The sequence below is a fragment of the Anas acuta genome, chromosome 10 (assembly GCF_963932015.1).
Source record: "Anas acuta chromosome 10, bAnaAcu1.1, whole genome shotgun sequence".
NCBI classification, from domain to species: Eukaryota; Metazoa; Chordata; class Aves; order Anseriformes; family Anatidae; genus Anas; species Anas acuta.
Genome location: NC_088988.1, coordinates 9,926,499 through 9,948,596, shown reverse-complemented (window position 1 = coordinate 9,948,596; position 22,098 = coordinate 9,926,499). Strand labels below are relative to the sequence as shown.

The following is a 22,098-nucleotide window of genomic DNA, read 5'->3' as shown; positions in this document are numbered from 1 at the left end:
GGGGACCGGGCTGGAAACGGCCCTTGGCGGCGGCAGCCTGGAAGCCGGAGCATTTCCAGCCCGGTCCCTTCCCAGCACACCGGCCCCGAGCCCACCGGCCCCCGCTGCCTCACGCAGGTGCCCCGGGGCGGAGGCAGCGCGTTGCGCAGCGTCTTGGGGGGCTCGTAACGGGGGTCCCCGCGGCCCCCACATGCTGCCACCCCTAAGCGAGCGCCTCTCCCGGCCGTGAGAAATCTCATCCCGCCGAAGGGCAGGAGGCTGGTGGCGGGGCGGAGCCGCGGGCAGGAGGCCGAGCTTCGCTGCTATAAAACCGGGGGCGGCCGCCCCATCCCCGCTCGCCCTGCCCGCTTCCGCGCCCCAGCGTGAGCCGCTTCAGCACTGCCTGGCCGCTAACATGGCGCTGTCCGCCGACCCCCATTTCAAGAAGCTGCTCGAGTGGCACAAGGCGAACGCCTCCAAGCTCGTCCTGCGGCAGCTCTTCGAGGGCGACAAGGAGCGTTTCCAGAAGTTCAGGTGAGGCTGGGGAGCCTCGGGGCTGGCAGAGGGCCCGCCGGCAGGAGGCACCCCCATACACCCCCACACGCCTGCCGCTGCTCGCCTCGCCTCCAGCGACCCGGGGAAGGCGGCCGAGGCCGAGCCTCAACGCTCGGGGCCTCTCGGTGGTGCCGGGCGGGCAGGACGGCGAGCAGCGGCCCCCCCGGGCAGGGGGGAGCCCCCCCGGCAGCCCCGGGCACGGCGGCCCCGCGTGTGCTCGTCCTTGACTCCTCCTTGCGGCTGGGACGTGCCGGGCGGCACAGCGCCGGGCTGCGGCGGCACAGCGGCATTCTGGGGCCTGCCGCCTGCTTAGTCATGAGGAGCTGACTCTCCCCGCGATAAGATGCCTGGCCCCGCGATAAGAGCAGCGCCGAGCATCGCCCCCGGCCGCCCCTGTGCCCCCACCTGTCGGCCCCTGCCCCGCAGTGGCGTGTGTGGGCGTTCAGCCCTCCCCTGCTACACGTACTGCAGCAGACACGTTGCAAGGGCTTTTTTCTAGAGAAGGAAGTAAGACGTGGAAGCAGCGTGATAATGTGCAATGTTCTCATCCCATAAAACAGGGCTGCTGTCTCCTGTGCTCAGGAGACTGCTGAGAAGTCACGTGTGGTTATGCTGCTGGGTGCCACCAGCAATCTGGAAAGTCCATTAGCGTGTAGGTACATCACTGATTGGAGTTTTAAAGTGAGCCTGGGTAATATACACATGGCCAACTTCTTCAAGAAAGATCTATCTTTCCTGTTGCATGTGTCAAAGTTCTCACTGGTAAAGTGACTTTTCTCCTGTTGAACTCATTTGATACTACTTGAATGGTAATGCAACATCACATACGAAGTTCTGTATACCAGCATACAACAGCTAGCTTCATTTTGCATTGATGTGAGAGGTATGCTCGGTTTTTGAAGCATTAACTTCATCTGGCTCTTCAAGCAGAACCTTTAACTGTAAAAACTGTATTACTATCTCTAAGCTAAATCTCCTGTCTCTAGCAGAAAAAAGGTTCTGGTTGCAAGCTTCCTTATCTCCAGTACATTTCAAAAGACTGAATTTGTTAACATCCTTGTAACAAAGGAAAGTTGAAGCAGACTGAGTAAATCCAAAAGTGTAACTGAGATGCTTCGTACAAGATTCTTCCTGAATGGCTTGAGCAAGTGCTACTATTGAGAATAGCACTGAATATTAGTCTTAGTGGCTGTCACTTTATTATGCAAGCTACTTTAACTGTAAAATGTGAGCTCAGTTTCAAATAGTTTGTATTTAAGTTCTTGTGAATATGTAATAGACTAAGGGAGTTACACTGACCGTTGCTGTGCACCGTTAAATGAGGATAAGGTATTTGGCAACTCATGTTTCAAGCACATATACTCATGTGTGGCGTGTTTTCTCTGTGCTGGAAGCTGTAAGTGTGTCTCCCAGAAAGTGTTTATCTAATTGGTATTTTTCTTGTGGAATGCTCTTTACTGAGGGTACCCACTTCAAGTAGCTGCTTGTCTTAATGTTCTCTTGTGCAAACTGTAAGGACAGGAAATGGTTGAGTTGTTCAAGATTCATTAATCTGTATTAATGACATTTCTCTTCATGATTTTTGTCCTGTTTCCTGATAAACCAACATTATTGACTACCCCAAGAATTCTGTCATACCCAAATATGCAAAACTGACAGCCAGGTTTAATTTGATAAATCAGCTTGTGTACTCCTCAGTGATTACCACTTCACCACCATCCGGCGGCTCTGGCTTGTAGTTAACGTGTTGAAAGCCAGTCCCAGAGGTTCCTGCTTATCTTGCACCTCTTCCCTCATGTGAAAATCCTCTTCATGAAGATGCTTCAGATTTCTTGGGTGTGATCATAAAATCATTGATTCTCTTCTAAGGAAAAAAATACACTGAACTAAAAGTGCTTTGTGACACTTGTGCTGTAGAAATTTTAGAATCAGTTTTTAATCTGAATACCTCAGAGACTAAGTATCTATTAAATCTTACTGTAAGAAGCTTTTGCTCACTGGCTGTGGCTTACTGAGTATGGATAGAAGACTTTTCTCCTGTCTTGTGTCCATTGACGAAAACTTGCATCACCTCTTTTCCTGGTTTGGAGCAGGGTCAAGTATGTACAGCATGTTTTTGAATTTCTCTGCTGCCCAAATATACGGTCTGGTAGGAACAGTGGGCCTTTCACTTCACAGTGGAAGGCTGCATCACTTAAGTGTGGATGTGGCTTACGTGACAAGTGCTCTGTTCCACCTGGGTAGTGCTACTGCTGGATGCCGCATTGCAGAATGGGTACTGTAGCAGAATGCAATTGAGCTGCACGTTCCTGTGCTTCTGTTTAAAGAAGAGGTGGAACCCTTGGAGTAAGGGTTCAGGATGGGGTTAGGCTCTATGCTTGTGTTGTACCTCACGTGTGGGAAATGAGAAATCTGATCTTTTGTATTCACTGTTAGCCATTGCTCTTTTCTTATGGTGTCTTGCAATGCCATCTTCCTGCAGTTTCTTCAACTCAGTGGTGATTTGAATCCAGCCAGAAATTCATGGGGTATATCTAAGTCTAGTGAGGTTGGATTTTTATTTACATAAGTAAAAATCAAAAAAGTAAAAATAAAATCTTCTCTTTATGTCATATTTTAAGGATTTTATCTTCATGAAGAACACTAAGGCTATCTTTCTATGATAAAGCTGTAGTACTGAAGAATCATCATTATCATGAGATATATATATATAGAGAGAGAGATCTCATCATAATGGTCTTGCAGTGCCCTTAATGAAGTGTTGAAAACCTAGTCCTGTCTGTAAACATACCACATTTAATTTTAAATAGACTTGCATGATTTGTTCCTTTTCTGTACTCTATCAATAAAGAGCAAGTTTGGTAGGTGAGAGGTAAGTCTTTTTCTTAGGTAGTTATGTTCCAGGTATTCTTACACTATGTGGTTGGGGTTTCAGGATTGCTTCTTGCACCTTCCTGAAGAAAAGGATGATTAACAGTATTAATACTGTTTTCCCTTACTTGCCTTGTTTTTTGATAAATGTTATCTTTAGCCTATACTTGAAGTTACACATCTTTCCTTATTTAGTTGCTTCTGTTTTAAAACCAGTTTTCTGGTCTTGAACTGTCTTTTTTTCCCAAAAATTGAAACCACCAAAGTGTCTAGACCTTGCTGGTCATTACTGTTGTGGCAGGTTCAGTCCCATTCTTCCAGTTTTGCATTCTCTGTAATGTTATATCTGTTTAGGATAGCAACAATGCTATGTTTCATCCCTGCCAAGTCCATAGTATATCTTTGCAGTAAAAACAAGTGATAATATTTGTGGCCAAATATTGAGAAACTAGAGGCAAGGCAGATAATGAACAACACGGAAACACTGAATTTAGATGCATGCAATTTCCTGTGGCTTGAGCATGTGGAGCAAACATGACAGTAACTCATAACGAAGGCACTGTACAGTAGACTTAATAAAGTCTCCTGAAAGACTTACAGGACTGACTCTTGAATTTAAAGTAAATGTGTATGTTAGGTTGTTAATTAGTGCAAAGGAGAAATGAGTATAAAACTGCTGTATAAGACAATAGAGCAACTGTAGAAATTCTCATTTTGATACAAGGCTAGTAAATACAACAAGACTTACTTGATAGACTATTTTCATGTTTTACCTCAGTTCTAAACAAAGTCTTTGTCTTTTAAATGTTAGGCTATAGTTCTCTGGGAGGGATTAGCAAAATCATTTGTAGAGCTCTGAGTCAGTAAGCAAAGTGAGACTATGCAGTGCACAAATAGGAAGTAATTCTGCATCTTACTTGACAGTATTTCTGTACATGAAGTTGTATAGACTTGTAAATGAGTTTTGTTTGGTCTGCCATATTAAAAAAAGGCTAAATTTGGTAAAAATGAACTGTAGGAAGACAGTATAACTTTCTTCGCTGCAAAAAGATGGTCATAGCTTTGTACCTATGATTTAATAGGAAAAAATAGTTGCTAGAGACTGCTAGTGGCTCAGTTGAAAGTGGAATGTGATCATGTGGCTGTGCATTAAATATACTTGTATTTGTATTTGGACTTTCACAAGCAGAAAATGAACACTGCAATTGAGCTTATTGAAAACCATAGTCAAGTTTTAAAATGGTATACTACCTAGTAAATCGTTTTATAAAATTTGTGGAGGCCCATTAGTCCCTCAGGTCATCTGTATTAACTTAGCCTAACTAGGTTTCTAATTACTTACTATTTGTAGAGTTGTCATTGTCTTGCTTAAAACTCTTTCTAAGAAGGTTTAATTAAGCAACTTATTTGTTTTGGCAGCTTGACTCTGAATACTGATCATGGGGATATCTTACTGGATTATTCGAAGAACCTTGTTACAGAAGAAGTAATGAAAATGCTGGTGGAACTGGTAACTAAAGAAAACTTTTTTTTATTTGTTCAGTGTTATAAAAGTTAACTTTAAACTGTAACTCATTCTATCATTATACACATTTAACTCTCAATTCAAGAGATGATCAAAGTTCAAGGTCACATGGTTTTAAGCCTAGTAAGGCATTGTTGTAAGTCTTGCATTTTCCTTTGGCCACAAGGAGCAGAGCCACTTTCAATTCCCAGATCTCTCTTGAGCTCTGATTTGTCTGTCAAAACATGTCTGTGACAAACCAGCTGGCATATGGGACCATTACTGAGATTTGCAGTAAAATAAGAGATGAATACCAAGGTGTAAGAGAAGCTGATATTTTATAAACCTCAAATGGAAATACATGGTTTCATGTCACGTAGTCTTAATTTTGAGATTCATTTGCAGTTGAATGTATTTTAAGAAGCTTGTGTCATTAACTTCAGTTTAGCGTGGTGTCCATAATTACAACCCTTTCTTAACTATTGGTTCATCCAAAGGCTAAGATGGAATAGATTTTTTTAAAGTTTCCAAAAACAGCTGAATTGAAACTACTTTTTGCTGCTGTTCTGTTTAAAAACAAACAAACAAAAAAAACTAAGCTGTTGCAAAGAAATATAAATTATTTCTTTAGCAGTCTGTCAAGATGAAACTGAGTAATAAGACTACTCACTACATCTTGATCTTTTAGTACATGGTACCATGTAGCATTTTTTAAGGGAATAAAAATAATTCCTATAAAATAAGCATGAACTCCTATACATTTTAAAATTAGTTTATGGTGTGTTTTTAATCTAATTTTTAGTTTGCTCTCTTGTGCTAACTGCGTACTCTACTTAGTGTAGCTGGACCTTTTGTAGTACATGTTGACTTACTATTTTTAAGAGAAATCTATTTTTACATTTCTCAGGCAAAGTCAAGGGGTGTGGAAAGTGCCAGAGAGCGAATGTTCAGTGGAGAGAAGATCAACTTCACTGAGGTAAGGCTATTTCTGTATATAGTTCTTACCTTTCAGTTGTGCTTATATTATGGATGTTAATGCATCTCTGTAAGAGAAGTTTTGAAAAACTCAAATCGTTACTCTGAAATGCTGAAAGTGGTTTTAACTCGTTTCATTCCTTACATGAGAAATTCTAAGCTCTCTTGCAAAGAAGAAAATGTGAATAAAGCTATTCAGTCTTGTCTCCATCAAAAATTGTTTTTAGATGAGTTGGTGGTGTATTTTTTCCTTTCTCTTCTGCACTCTTCTGTAGAGAAGAAGATAAGTCTTGAAAAGGGCATAGAGCAGAGTATTTCATTCCATGTATGCCTTAGCAGCTTTTGCCTAACGAGTGTTCATAAAGCTTAGTAATCTGCATATAATGTGTTAGCAAGGGCTGTGTAAGACTTTCTGCTTTGGATTGTTGATGCTACTTATCTTTGGGCACTTCTAGTAGTAGAGAGTATAAGCCATCTTGAAAAACCAGCCATGTATTTTGGTAGGACTGAGTATATTCTTCTCCGTAGATTTGAGGGTTGTAATGATAGTTAAATCTTCTCTAGAACATACAAAGGAACCAGTTGCACCTTATTTTTTTTAAATTTAAAGTAGGTTGAAAACTGGAAAATCAGTGTAACATGATTTACTGGTCTACCTTAAATATTTAAGTACATTTGAGGTAAATTTGCAGAAATCAATATTTGCTCTGATTTGGTTAACTGATTTAGTTCTTGCATAAGCAGTTTACTTAAAAATCACTCAGTGGCTGAATGTTGTGTTGCTTGTAAATACTGCATGTTTGTAGGAATGAACAGACTAAACCAGGAAGCTTCACTGGAGAATCATCTCTCTTCCTCTTATATTAATGCCTTCAATACACAGTTTTAGACAGTGAGGGGGGGAAAAAAGGGAGCAGGGGGAAATGTGGGTGAGTTTAACATCTGTCTGGTTCTGGTTTTCAGATACTGCTTTTCAATAGCATCTTGTAACACAGATTATTACAAGGTTACCCTATATCTGACCATATGTTATGGAGTTATTCTTCATTTTTTTTTAACCTAAGATCAAATATAATGGTTGAAGTCCTTTTAAAGGAATATACTCTTCCTTGATAGCACTTGAACACAATATTAAACTGTCTGGTGTGTTTGGCTTCTGCTGCTAGCTCCCAACTTCCATATAGTCTCAACATGGCAACTTTATTTAGCAGTTACCTTCATGATGACTAATCTTTCATTATCAGCCTGCTTCTCATTTACAGTAAGAAGACCTGGAATGAGATTTGGTTTAATTCATTTTCTATTAATGCGAGATAGAAAATGAAGTTGAATGGACTCTGGAGCATGTGGACAATATGAAATGGACATGAGATGTTAAACAGAATGCTGTCAAACAGTGTTAATAGAATAAATGTAGAGCAGTAAGACAGAAGGAAGCTGCTTAATAGCAAGAACTGACTTGTCTACTACTCTTGTTCAGATTTGGAAAACTTCAGCCATGTCCTAAATATTTAAGACTTGTCTGTGTTTGATGCTGCAGGCATTGACTGCTCAGTTTGTTCTTAGGTGGAAATTATTTGTAGTTCACCCAAGCATGATACTGCCAGGTGTTTGTCCTGATGAGTTAGAACTTGTAGGCTAATATGGTGCAAAGACAGTGTATAAAGTAGCACATATCTGACCACTCGTTATGGGGGCAGTCTTTACTGTCTACCAAAATTTAGAAAATATTTTTGTTTAACAGCAGACAGCAGTTGAAAGCAGTTCCAGTTAATCTGAAGGATTATTAACAGCTTTTAAGATTGTACTACTTTCTGGGTGAAGTGCAAGTCACAAATAACTCATGTTTTTCCTTCTTCCTCTTGTTTTAGAACCGAGCTGTGCTTCATATCGCTCTGAGAAATCGTTCCAATGTGCCAATACTTGTGGATGGGAAAGATGTTGTTCCAGAAGTAAACAAAGTGTTGGACAAAATGAAACACTTCTGCCAGGTATAGTATATCACTATAACCTTTCATGTTTGTATTATAGTCAACCAGGTTCTCTAACAGGCATGTTGTGAAGCACTGATTATAGACTGGTTCACACAAGCTATTCTCCACTTGTTAGGTTAGGTTTATAACAGTACTGGCTCAAGCATGGAGTTAGAGCTGTTTTAAGCGTGACTTTCTTGCATGTCAGTTTGCAGGTGGGCTTTTCTTTAATGGGCTCTCCAGATCTTACTCCTTTAGTAGTATTTATTTCAGAAGTTTGAAGTCTTGTAAAACATGAGGTACCCCATTCAAATATGGCTTTATTTCTTCTTAACGTCTTTCTTACTACTTGACTCTCACATAGAAACTGCCTCTTAAAATTCTTGTAAAATCAGAAGGAGAGAGGGAAGAAGCTCCCAGCTCACTTTTAATTTGATTGTGGTCTGCTTAAGTAGTTTTTTAAAGATCCACTGTCTTTAGGTCAGATACATTTATGATTCTACTGTTTCAGCAACACAAAGCTTTTTGTTCCCTAGTTAAATACAGTAATCTTCAAATATCATTAATGTTTATTGGTTCTGTACATCTTTAATGTAGGCATCTGTTTAAATGTCTTGTGCAAATAATTGAATGCCTAAGATTCTTTCATGTCTAGCTTGACTTCTATTGTCCTTAAGTTCACCTGTTGTAAATGCTTTAGCAGTCCACATGTAAGAAGACTAGACTGATCTTTGCAGTTTGTTTTAAATATGTGCATTAAATTTCTAACACTTAAAGAAGTAAGCATTAATGAAGTGTCTACCCAGCAAAGTAGTTTTGAGTATTGGCTGTAAGGTCTAGAAACTTTAATTATTTTTTTTTGGACGTGCTGTGCAGTAGTGCTTGAAAATACAGCCTGCTTCCAGGGTTAGAGTTGTTAACTTCAGCATATACATAGCATAAAATACTTGGTTTCTTTTCCTGCCAGAGAGTCCGTGGTGGTGAATGGAAAGGTTACACTGGGAAGACAATCACTGATGTGGTCAATATCGGGATTGGTGGCTCTGACTTGGTAAGCAGTTGACTTCTGTACATTTTACATCTGTGTGTACATGTCTGCAATGAAGATAAAACCTAACTGTTGGTTTTCTTCAGGGGCCTCTGATGGTAACTGAAGCCCTGAAACCATATTCCAAGGGAGGCCCACGTGTTTGGTTTGTGTCTAACATTGATGGTACTCATATAGCCAAAACACTGGCTGAGCTTAAACCGGACACTACACTCTTCATCATTGCATCAAAGGTATGTCTACTAAGGTCACTGGTGTGACATACTTCAAGTGGTCAGAGATTCAGTCAAGACTTCAGTCCACAGGAAGTTCTAGATTAAGAACTTCTAGTGTACACTAGTTCAAAAAACAAACAGAAAATCTGTTCTGATTAATCCTAAACTTGCAATACAAGTGTATATTGCTACTGAAATGTTTAAGGATCTAGAAGTCAGGCACAGAAAATGACTTATTCTTGAGAAGTAATACACAAGAGCAATTTGATGTTGTTTTAGACGTTTCTTAGCCAACACAAATTTAAATTATTAACAAGTTTTGTTACTATACTTTGTGGGGTGGAATGCGTGATCCCATTTTTCTATTTCTTAGAAATTCAAAAACTCATCTCATTCCTTACTTTTACTTCTGGTCTTTTTATATTGTTTATGAAGGACAGTGTTGTCAATAGTGGTTTTTTTTTTTTTTTTTGCATTGATGTTTCATGTCAGTGTAGTTTGGAAATCTTCATTCTGTTTGAGGGTAGTAGCAAAAGCTCATTCTCTAACTTGAAGGCTGAGTGCCTTGAGCATTATAAATATTAAGCTTCTGTACTTACGCTACCAGCAGCCTGCCTTCACCTATTTTTAAGACAGCACTTTATTTCTGAATATGGACTTAATAGCTACCTTTGTAAATCTCACCTTGTTAGCAAGCTTATTTTATAACTTCATAAACTTAATTGCCAGTAGCCAAATTCCTCTGAGGTACGCTGACTAGAACATACTGGCTTCTGCCTTATCAGAGGAAACTGAAGACAGAATTCATCATTACATAATGTGGATTGCCTTCATTTGTAAAGCACAGTAGGACCTTTTTACTGTTGACGACAGAATCTGCAATAAATGAACATGTGTGTAATGCTGACCATGCTCTACTGTGGTGCTCATTATCTTATTTTGGCAATACTGTAGCTGAGCAACTTCTGGAATAATAAGTAAGCTTTGCAAAGTAACACTAATGGTCATTTTGAATAATTGAGTTCAAGCATCATGGTTCAAAGGCTCAGAAGACTGCAAGATTGAAAGAGTAACACTTCAGTTTCTATTTGCCAAGCTGTAGTTAGATAATTGGATTTATTTGGAAGAAGATGAATGGTATTTTTTTGTTTTCCCTAACAGGCTTGTTTCATAATGAAATACTTCTGGAGATGGATGAGAATAGGTTGAATGTAGTGTTCCCCCTTAAAGCAGAATTTTGATGGTTGAGTAAATCAGAATGGTTGTAGATCTTTGCAGAACTGCATGACTGAACTTCTTTGCACACTTCATGAAGCAGGAAGATATTTTCTCTAATCAGCAAAATAGTTTTTGCAGAATCTTAGCAAAAATGAGTGGTGTTGCATGGAAAAGAAGGAATAAAAGAACAAGAGGACAGTCCAGCTGGGTTGTCCTGTTTTGAAGTTCAATTAGCTACTTCCTAATTGAGTGATATAACTTCATACTTAGTAGAAGTACAGGGGAAAAAAACTTAAGTCTCAAGGTTTTGTGTAACAGTTTGGAGGTTGGAAGGAAATAGGGAGTAACTACTCCAATTCCAGCAAACTGCTGACTTGGATTGGTAAGCTTGCTAGTTTTTTTTTTTTTCTGAAATTTGGTAGCAGCTGTCTTATGAACCTCTAGAACTACTCTGATCTGGTTATCTGAAAAAATGTTTTAGCAGCCTGAACTTGTTTCAATTTGAAGTACAGCGTCTTATACTTCCGTTTTCTGATGTACAGACTTTCACCACCCAAGAAACGATCACCAATGCAGAAACGGCCAAAGAGTGGTTCCTACATGCTGCTAATGATGTAAGTCTAATGTGCTTAGATTACGTAACAGAATGCAACAGATTTTCATTGTGCAGTTTCTCCCCAGTCACTTTAAGCATGCTTTGGATCGGGGCCAGTAGCTGCCCAAGCATAAGCTGTGTAGCATAGCAAATGCTGTGCACAACACTGAAGTGCATCATGATTAGTGACAGGATGCTATGTCTGAACAAAGTAACAAAACAAGTTTTCCATTACAGACAGTGGTTATGGTTGGTTTTCCCTCAAATCCTGCCTCTAAAGTAATACACAGTTGCATCTGCCTTAGAGCTAGCTAATGGTTTGGTGGAACCACTGACACAGAAAGAATATAGTCTCTACATGTCATTACCTTTCAGTTCTTGGAAAGTCTTTCTAAACTAGCAATGAAGTTATGGTTGAAGCAGTAAAATAAGATAAAAGCAGTAAAATAAGACTTCTGTAGCAGATGGTTGTGCTATGAACAGAACCCTTGTTTTTGGCTTATTCTGTCCAATTTCTAGTAAGAAAAGCAATACTGCCTGCTCAGGTGGTTAATGTAGTCTTTAACATGTTCCAGTGAGGGTAACTGTACTTAATTTGAGAGCAGGGCATTGAAGTCTCCCATTATATTAGTTAAAGACAATTCATCTTTGCCTGAACACTTAACAAAAGACCCAAGTCTAAATCTGTAGCTTTAGATTTATCAGTAGTTGCAGTTGTCCTGATCTTGCAACTGTAGCAGGAAGGGCAACATTTGCACAAGAAACTCCATCTGCCCAAAAGTAGTATTAGTGATATACCAAACTGGTAACATACTCTTAAGGAAACTGAGTGCTGCTCAAAGTAGTGACTACCTCCAGAGGGAGGCCTTCATGAAAATATTGTCAGAACATTATCTTCAGATAGGCATTCTGCCAAATCTTACACTGTATGTGATTAAGTTGATTTCAAGTTGATAAACATGCAAATAACTAATGATAGTCAAGAATATTTTGTTTAAAACTGATTTGCTATCATTTATAACAAAAACAATTAGAATTCTAGATCTAACACTCTTCATTTTTTATTAAGCCTTCAGCTGTGGCCAAGCACTTTGTTGCCTTGTCTACCAATGGTGTAAGTATAAGAACTTTAGATTTTCTGCTATGTACTTTTAAGATGGTCTTGCTGTACCTTCCTGTAAGGAAGCCTTTAAGATGCCATTATTCGTATACTAATAATTTGCTTTCCTATTGAAAGGATGCATATATGTTCTACAGAACATAAATTGAATCCTTCCAAAGCACCATTATAGATGTGTTTTCTGTTGGAGCTTTATAAATCTGAAATCAAGATGTTGTGCTTGTAATACCTATCCTGTTACTAATGAAGGGTACCTGTTATTAAGTGTGTGTGAATGCAATTCTATAAATAAATGTTACTCAAAATACTAAGATAAGTGCTGAAGTGATGCAAATAGTTTATGTGAATAATTTCTTGCATACGATAAGCGTAATGTACCTTGATGTGGTATTTCACCCGAAATAGAAGGAGGGGGGAGCTGCAGCAATTAAAAAAGGCCCAGCAATAGAAGACCCAGCAACAATTGAGGCTGCCAGGTAAACTGGTGTGAAGCTCCATTGTAATATTCTGGGCATGTTGAATGTAAACATTATCAGTTCAACTCCTAACTATATTGCCACTCTGATAGAATGAGTTATGTCATTGAATTCAAGACTGCTGAATGGCAATAGTGATACTTGGAAATAAAAGTATAGTGTATTTTCTGATGGATGCTGTGTATTTTTAAAATAGGTATAATTGGGCAATTGTGTATTTAATAGGCATAAAACCTGTGCTTTTTATTTGCTAGACATCAAGGTTTTTAACAATGTTTGTCTTCTCTTCCATGTTTTTTTTATTCTAGCCTAAAGTTAAAGACTTTGGAATTGACCCTGAGAACATGTTTGAATTTTGGGATGTAAGTAAACATCTAATGTTGTGCAGTAGATGCTAACCATTAGAATTTATTTCATAAAGTGTTAATTAGATGCCAGCAAATTAAATAATAACCAAAACAAAACTAAAAAAATAGTAGCTGTATTCTCAGTACGGAAATGTTTGAAAAATTATGCCTAAAAGTAAACTGAGTGTGATAGGCAAGTAAAGCAGTCTTGTATCTTGGCCATTCAATTCAAATCCTGCTGTAGATGAAGGTCTGAAGAAGAGCCTTCTGTATTCTTGGCTGACTAATCATCTGCAGGGTAATAGGAGATAGAAGTCTTAGCTTATTCCTCTATGTAAGTAGTTATTATAAGCTGTGACATTTGACTGTTGGGGTCTACTGTATATAACCTACGTCTGTAAAGGTCAAACATCAGAAACAGGAGTCGAACTTGATGTTTTATAGCAGATGCATATTTTAAGTAGTGCATTTAGCCTTGGCCTTTCTACTTACCTGCTTAAAATCAGAAACAGGCTGGTTTCTGTCACATTGACTGCCTGACAAACTACACTTTAAAGCTACTATTTAGAACTTAACTAGAGCGTTACCTTTTCCTACGTAATGTCATGATCTCGCTGACTCAGGCTTCTCTTACAGATCAGTACTAGGAAAGCAATTAACACAAGGTGTGAATGTAGTATTTGAGAATGAACTGCAGTCATTATCAAGAGAGCTATTTCAACAGATGTTATATAAATCATAGCCTCTAGACCAGTTGGAAAACTTCAACTCCTTAAAGAAATGCATACTTAAGGATTTATTGGGGTTACTGTAAGGTACAGGTCCCCTTGGCCATGCCATGTGATTTGTAGTGGATTGCCCCCAAAAAGAATCTTTTGCTGAAAATAGTCTAAACACATGCTGCTATTTCCTAATAGTTTAGATAAGCTTCAATTTAAAACCTTTACACTTCTATTGTCTAAACTAATCTTTTTTTCAGTGGGTTGGTGGTCGCTATTCTCTGTGGTCAGCCATTGGTCTCTCCATTGCCCTGCATATTGGTATGTATTCCCGTGATACATTAATAAGAACCTATCTTGGGAGTATATCTGTGGAATATTTTCACAATACTGGATTGTGGATCAGTTTTGGGACAAATAGTGTTTTACCCAATTTCTTCTCTGAGCTTCTGCTAAAATCAAATGCGATGGAAATGTCAAAGCTTCAGTACTATAAATGTAGTTTGCAAAGTTACTCATGTAGGTACAAGTAGTCAAATTACATATATTTGATTGCATAGCCAAAAGTGCTTGGCTTATGTAAAGTCACATCAGTCTTGAAAACTAGATTTTTTTTACAGCTGACATGCATAAACTACTTAAGAGAAGAGTATTGAGTTATGTAACTTCTGTGTGTCAAATCCTGTCTCCAATTCTGCATGAGTTTTTTAGCATAAAAAAATCCCTTCTATCACGTCATAAGCACCAGTACTTATTCTCCTAGATTATGAAGCCTGATGGCATACGAGTGCTGTTTCTATTTGTAATTCTTCGTGGAATAAAGATAAAGACCCTCTAAATTAATCCCCACCTATCTGTACTGCTACAGGGGCACCACTGGCATCTCTGCAGGTCTCAAATGCATGTGGAGAGCACACAGTGGATGTGAAAGAGCTCTAGGAACTGTTTCTTGGTGAACATGCTGTTCAGCAGTCTTGCATTTGTTCCCTCATCAATCATTTCTAATAGTTAGTCTTGAACCATAAAGTTACATATTTTCTAAATAAAAGATAGAATTACTGTAGACTGATGTTAGAAGAAAAACATTGGTTATGGTGTTCTTAGAATGATATGAATAGCAGTTGTGTGGAAAAACCAATTTGAACAGCAAAATAAACTTCAGTCAGACACTGTTTCGTCTGCAGTAAACCGTCTAACTCTGCTGTTAGATTTTGTGTTGGCTATCTCCACTGCTTGTCCTTAGATCCTTTATCTACCAGAGCTGGCTTCTACCAGCCAGCTCTGGTAGATAAAGGTAGGTAGGTAGAGCTTCTGCTTTGACTGCCAGATACTTCACTGCAATCTCCTGTTTTTCTGTATGACAATTGGGATTTATGGTTTTGTGCAAAAGGATGGCATTAGTTAAAATACTCAATGAAAATAAATGATGATTAAATCCCCTATTAATAGAGCAAACAAAATCAGGTGAATTTTCTAGGAGAACAGGGAAGGGAGGAGAACCTTTCAAAACAACCTTTACTACAGTTTATCCTTAGACCAATGCAGAAATTCCTGCTTTAGTAGCCTTGTCCTGATTTTTGGGGAAGCTTTTCCCACTGTGGCTAATAAGCAAGAAAATTGCATAGCCTTTAATAATACCAATTCTGGCTTTAATGTCTTTGTTTTCCTTCCAGTTGCTCATTTTGCCTGAATGGGGAGTTTAGGCAAAAGTTTTGAAGTATGTTCCATGAAATTGGGCTTGCTCTGAAGTCTAAGCTTTAATCATAACTAATATCTGTTCTATGGGATGTAAACTCCGGGAGAAGTTAAAGTGCAATTTTAAACTCAATTAGTGGTTGGGAGCCTTTCTGCGTAAAGGAAAATTCTCTACCAGAAAAATCAAGTTTAAGTTACAATAGTAAATGTAAATCGACTTTTTTCATTGTTAGGTTTTGACAACTTTGAGAGTCTGCTTGCTGGAGCCCACTGGATGGTGAGTGTGGGATGCCTATTTCAGATTTGCTTCTCTTAAGTTGATAAGTGAAGGCAGACTGGTTTCTAAAGTTCATCTCCCGATGCTTTCTCAGTGCTTCTAAAACGACCCTCTGGGGGAGGTCTCTAGGTTAAAACAGCAGTTTAAAAAAACAAAAAACACAAAACACAAAAACACTTAGGATTTGAGAGGGATGACAAATAATTTCAGAAGTGTAATTTTTTCATTTGTTAAAAAGGATAACCACTTCCATACGGCTCCACTGGAGAAGAATGTGCCTGTTCTGTTGGCAATGCTGGGGGTCTGGTATATAAACTGCTTCGGATGTGAAACCCATGCACTTCTGCCCTACGACCAATACATGCACCGCTTTGCTGCCTACTTCCAGCAGGTAAGACCTAACCAGAGTAGAAGATTTCAAGAAGCAAGGATGTAACTGTGCTTTTGTCCTGGATCTAGAACCTGATAATATGTTTTTAGGTTATAACTGTAATCATGTAAATTGATGTAATCAAGAACAAAAAACGGTGCTAAGATTGATCTTGTCTTACTTGTTTGATTAATCTAGAGATTTGATCTTTATTCCCTCAGATCTCAGTTAAGTTTGCGCCCATAAATTAAGCAGCTGTAACCCTGGTATTTACAGAATTTCTATAAAAAAAAAAAAAAAAAAAGCAGCACTTAATAGAGTTTAAGTATATATGGAACTTTGTACTGATAGTGATGGTTCTACAAGAAAAATGATAACTACTCTTCCCTTTTAGGGTGACATGGAGTCTAATGGCAAGTACATTACCAAGAAAGGTTCTCGTGTGGACTACAGTACTGGCCCTATTGTGTGGGGAGAGCCAGGCACCAATGGGCAGCATGCTTTTTACCAGCTCATTCATCAAGGTAAACTAGGACTTTACCTTTTATTTTGGAATTAAATTCTGACCATAAAGCTGCAGGGGTGCAGAGCTGACACTGAGTTAGAGGCTGGGCTCCAGGCTAGGCTAGTGTGACATGACTGTAGTGCCCTTAATTCATGGCTTTACAAGGTTGCAGATGCAGGTCTCGCGTCTACAATAAGAAGCGTCAACTAGAACAAACTGAACTGTATGGTCACTTCCCCTAGTTCATATAAAATTTTTAAAATTGTTAAAGTGGCTAAGTCTTCCAATAACTCAAAGTGGGATGAGAATAAGTTTTTTTTGTTGTTGTTGTTTGTTTGTTTTTTAAACTTTAATGTTGTAAGGCTATTAACGTGACTCTTCTTGCAGGGACTCGCATGATTCCTTGTGACTTTCTGATCCCAGTCCAGACTCAGCATCCAGTCAGAAACGGTTTGCATCACAAGGTAATGAGTTGTTTATCAGGACACCCATATTTTCTTGTTGGATTGTGTACCAGCAATTTTCTGTCGGACAAGTGTGGTCTTTAAAAAATGATAGTGCAGGAGAGACCATTTTATGGTTTGTAGGGAGCATAAATGTTTATCTTCAGTATAACTAGTAGGATAAAAAATACCCATCAACTTGCATGTTAATATTAGGCAAGGAATAGGAAACTAAACTTCTGTATTGGTAGGGATCGCTATGTGGTGTACTGCGAGAACTTTCATTGATAGAGTACATATTGTCCAACTTTGACTATTCTTGGTGGAAAAGCAGCTGGCATTCAATGTTAATAATACGGTGTGGAATAGACACTGGTTGAAAGGGACACGAAATCCCAGCTCCTTTGATCTTACTAGGTTTGTCAGTTCTAATGGGCAAGATTTCTCAGAGCAATCCTGTATGTTTTTGGATGCATGCACTATTAAGTAGTAATCAAGTGTCTCGCCACTCCAAGGTAAAAAGCAACAGCAGGCATTATACACAAAGGTATAGCATAATTTGTTGCCATATTCAGTGCTAAAAATAAGACTTCTCAGTCTGCTTTCAGGCACTGAGTATTTGTTTTTGAGATAATGAAATAGTTGTTTGTCTTCTACCTGCTAGATCCTTTTGGCCAACTTCCTTGCTCAGACTGAGGCCTTGATGAAAGGAAAGACTGCTGATGAAGCTCGTAAGGAACTGCAAGCAGCAGGACTGAGTGGGGATGCTCTGGAGAAGCTTCTTCCCCACAAGGTAATCAGGCTCTGTAATTTGCTGGTTTTCATCTGATTAGTAGTATTGCTGTTGTGAGGGCGCTGCCTTGGTATGCTGCTTGATGGCTCTTGTTAATGGCAGCAGTGCCCTCCAGTGGCTATTAAGTGCTATTGTCTTGACAACAGTGAGAGTCATATTTATTAAAGGCTCTACCTTGCCAGGTACAGTAGAGCAGTCTGTAAATGGCACTACCATTAAGTATAATGATCTGAAGGTTTTTGAGGCATTTCAGTTAGAGTTGTGTGTTCATTGCCGCAGCTTTGTTTCACAACTTCACGTGGCCATGGTGGGAGTAGCAGTGCTTGGAGATAATGTTTTGCCATTGTTTGTAATAGGCTACAAAAATAATACAGAACATGAGAATTATATGGTTGAAACTGTTACCCTTTAAAGCTTTCAGGATTACCGTTTTGCTGCTAATACAAATAATCAAATGTGGGCTGTCAGGAAAATGTGCAACTTGCATCAGAAACCTGTTAGTATGCACTATACTACAATGTACCTCTTGTTTTTCAAAGGTCTTTGAAGGCAATCGCCCAACCAACTCCATCATGTTTACAAAACTCAACCCGTTCACTTTGGGAGCAATCATCGGTAAGTAAAAGACCTTTCAACTGTGAATGCTTACTAAGACTTTCTGATGAAGCTTATTGATAAATAATTTATTTTCCTGTTTTAGCCATGTATGAACACAAGATATTTGTTCAGGGAGTTGTCTGGGATATTAACAGCTATGACCAGTGGGGGTAAGTCTCCTTGATCTGTTTCTGGTATACTTACCAACTGTGGTTTACCTTAATGTGTCATGATTTAGAGAAGACAATAAAAAATAGTGGAATACTTAAATGATTATAGGATAGTTTTAATTAGGAACCAGATTCTGAGAATAAACCACCATGTATCCTATCCACCATGTATCTTCAGTCATGCATAGTGGCCCTACATACAACTCCAGCTAGGGGACCTTTGCTTTTTCAGTATAAAAACCAACAAACTGAATGCAGAAAAGATACCTGAGCAGGCTCAACACTGTAATAATGAGAATATAGTCAAGCAGGCTGAATGCGTGCTTTGACAAGTATAAGGGGAGAATTTACCTTGTAATTGGGGGGGGGGGGGGGTGGTGAAAGCATCTCCAGAAACACGTGGTAGGCAGCTGAGTGGTACCTGCTAGTTAAGACTAACCACCTGAATTTTTCTTGTGCTGGAGCTACATGAAGGCATCTGCCAATCTTGCATAGGAGTCCCTAGCCTAATGCAGGCTGCACCTCTGCCTACACTTGTGGTAGAGCTCCATGTATAAAGCAGCTGCTTAAAAAGGAGTTTGTTACTTTGGTTTCTTTAAAAATATAAGACTTTGTCAGGAGATAATTATTATCTTTAATCTGTAGTGATTAACTGTAGAACATATTGTGTGGAAAACTTTCCCAAGAAAGAGCTGGGAAAAGGGTAACTTTTTTTTAGGTGAAACCTGCCTGTGTCACAGCAGGGGTTATTTCAAAGACCATGTTTTCTATGAAGGCTTAGAATACTAATTTACACTGAGCTCCCTTCATAAAAACTGAATGAGAGATCTTCTGAATATATTCTTAGAGCTATGTGACCACAGCAGTTTTTTACCTAAAACAGTGAAGCAGAAACTGGAAATGGAAGACTGTCTGCTATAAAATCTGAAAAACGAGTGGGATACAAATACAGCTCTTTCTGTAGCACATGAAAATCTAGAATGGAATCCAAACCTAAATATGGAATGTGGGGAGGGCAAGCAGAATATTCTGTAGAACCGGTTTAGTTTCTTGCAGCTGTTGGAATATATCTCTTGGTGGTTTGTGTCTGGATAGCCCTCTGTAGTGCTGAAGAAAGCTTTCAGTCCCAGAGCTTGGCTGTTTTTATTTATTGTCGTGGTGCTGCAAGTCAGTATTTTGATTGATACTGTATTTAATGGTGAATCAGGAGCACGCTGAATGCCCTCTGCTCTGCAGCAGGCTGCATAACATAAATGAGTACTGAAAGGGAGTTACAGTGCAGAAAGAGTACATAAAACAAAGCTTTCTCGTTAGAGATCTTGTGTAATTTGAGCTGTTTGTTCAGCTAGGCAGTTGTACTTGTGAGAATCCCAGTTTGTGAATGGCACTACAATAACTAATTTGGTCAGCCATAATGTTAACTGTCATGTTACTTTTTACTGGCACCTATTCTTAACATACCTTAAATTAGTACTAATACTGCTTTTTTTGTTCTCATACTTCTTTAAATGCAGAGTTGAGCTTGGAAAACAACTTGCCAAGAAAATTGAGCCTGAACTGGAGTCAGATGCTCCAGTGACATCTCATGATAGCTCAACAAATGGGCTCATCAATTTCATCAAAAAACACAGAGCCTGAAGTGAAAGATTCTGAGGACATCGACAATCTAACGACCGAATACTTAAGTCTGTTGTAGTTGTGCTTTTTTAGCCACTTTTAACAAAAATAGCACTTTACCGACGTAGCTTCTTCACTTGTTGCAGTTAATCCTGTTGCGTCAAGTGTTACCAATGAAAACTAGTTGTGAAACCCAGAGATTGTATAGTTGCTTTCTATTTTTGTGGTTGTTGATCTGTAAAGTGCAGCTGGTATGTTCCTCACTTCTTATCCGTTAACTTCCTTAAAGATGATCACATGATATTAGGAAATAAAAGATATGATGGATGAGTAAAACTTCTTCACTTTTCTGTATCTTTAAAACACAGACCCAGTAACACTTTTCTTACTGTGTGTAAGGTTCTCTAAAGTCAAGTGCACCAGCTTGTTGAACATGTCATTGCCTTGGACTGGGTCTGCTATAAGCTAGAAGTATGTTCAAAGAATAGAGTAATCCATGGCTATAAATTTTTCAGGTTTTATGTTAATGTGTCTGAGCAAGATGCAGATGTTTTAATACTATTATGTAAACTTTGCCACTTCTGGTAGGTCTGTATTGATTTTGTCCAGAAGCCATGAAAGCTCTGCACAGACAGCTGTTCAAAAAGCAGGAATATTCCTGGACTGACAGTGATGTATTGAGCTCTGGAAAGTTTGGAAAACTATGTGAAGCTGAAGATTGGCATTACTTGCAGCACTGTATTTTTGGTACCTTCAAGTGATGGCTTATTTCAGTCTTAACTCTATTTCAGTCTTAAACCTCCATCACTCTAACAGAAGTCTGACTAGAGAACAACGTGACTGCTTGTGAATGAGTTGCTTATCCTCTAATTCTCTACCCCTCTTACTCCTCTCTGTTAGTAGAGTAGTAGCATGCTGTGGCTGTTGTTCCAAACACCTCTAATAAAGGTAAGACACAACCATGGAAGGGAAAAATAAGATAATAACTGTTGTTCTCATACAGTGACAAGGAAGTCTGAGCATGCAACTCCTACTGTGCATGTTTGCTGCCAGTCAATGAATTGGCAGCAGCAGCAGCCTTGTTATTACTGATACGACACACCAAGAACTCCTTCGTGAGGTTACCAGTATCTGCTTAGATTGGAATTTTACATTCATACTGTGAACAGTACAGTGGTGCTATGTTCTTGATCACCATTACAAAGCACTGCCACAAATAGCCCACCAGAGGGAGTTAAAATATTTTCACAAAAGGTTTTAAAACTTTCCTTTAGCTCTGTAACAGTTCCTGCATATCGGCTCCTCACAGTTTGTTTAGAGGTAACGTGTGAAGTGACATCCTGCATGATCCTGGTGGTATTGCTGGGTAGCTCATGTTGTTATCTGTTACTCCTGTAGACTACTACCCCCAGAAATTTTACCTCATAACACAAAGCAGAAGAGCAAAAAGACTGTGGTACTGTTTGTGTGTAATAAAACAATACTCCAGCAGTGGTGACTTCAGGCTTGTGAAACAGCTCTTTATTGTGGGAGGACGTGAAGATGGCTGCAGAAACAGCACCACCACAGGCCCTGAGGTAGCAGACAGGACTCAGATCATTTGCAGAAAAAGGGGCGCGTGCAAGGCGGGCGCGTGCAAGGCGGGCGCGTGCAAGGCGGGCGCGTGCAAGGCGGGCGCGTGCAAGGCGGGCGCGTGCAAGGCGGGCGCGTGCAAGGCGGGCGCGTGCAAGGCGGGCGCGTGCAAGGCGGGCTCGCGGCGCCACCTGGCGGCGGGCGCTCCTGTGAGGAAATGGCGAGCCCTGAGGGCCCGGCTGGGCGGGCTCTCCTCTCTGCGCTATTTGCTGACCGGCGGTGAAATTACCGACCGAGTAAAACGCTCAGGAGGAGTTCTTAGCCGTGACTTGCCGGTGAATCAGGCTGGATACCAGAATTATTACCTGATAATCAGAGTTCGTGGAGCGTGAAAACGACTGCTGCCTGACATAATCCCTAATGTCCACAGCCAACTGCAGGAAAAAGGCAGTGACGCAGCTTTG

At 39.6% G+C, this 22,098-nt stretch overlaps 1 protein-coding gene across 1 annotated transcript; it reads left to right on the top strand.

The window, feature by feature from the left end:
* The first annotated feature begins 321 nt into the window (after positions 1–321).
* GPI (glucose-6-phosphate isomerase) lies at positions 322–21,565 on the top strand. The gene is made up of 18 exons (XM_068693105.1): positions 322–513; positions 4,825–4,915; positions 5,817–5,885; positions 7,756–7,875; positions 8,825–8,908; positions 8,992–9,138; positions 10,881–10,952; positions 12,003–12,047; positions 12,838–12,891; positions 13,856–13,916; positions 15,524–15,567; positions 15,806–15,958; positions 16,332–16,461; positions 16,830–16,906; positions 17,550–17,678; positions 18,218–18,293; positions 18,379–18,445; positions 19,960–21,565. The coding sequence occupies exons 1-18, from the start codon at positions 395–397 to the stop codon at positions 20,081–20,083; spliced, it is 1,662 nt and encodes a 553-aa protein (XP_068549206.1). The 5' UTR covers positions 322–394; the 3' UTR covers positions 20,084–21,565.
* Positions 21,566–22,098: the final 533 nt, after the last annotated feature.

What these genes read in the sequence shown, in the direction of transcription:
- GPI (XM_068693105.1), top strand. Translation starts at nt 395, where the DNA reads ATGGCGCTGTCCGCCGACCCCCATTTCAAGAAGCTGCTCGAGTGGCAC. An exon ending in TTGCTGCCTACTTCCAGCAG is followed by an intron (nt 15,959 to 16,331) that starts GTAAGACCTAAC and finishes CTTCCCTTTTAG; the next exon opens with GGTGACATGGAGTCTAATGG. An exon ending in GAAACGGTTTGCATCACAAG is followed by an intron (nt 16,907 to 17,549) that starts GTAATGAGTTGT and finishes TCTACCTGCTAG; the next exon opens with ATCCTTTTGGCCAACTTCCT.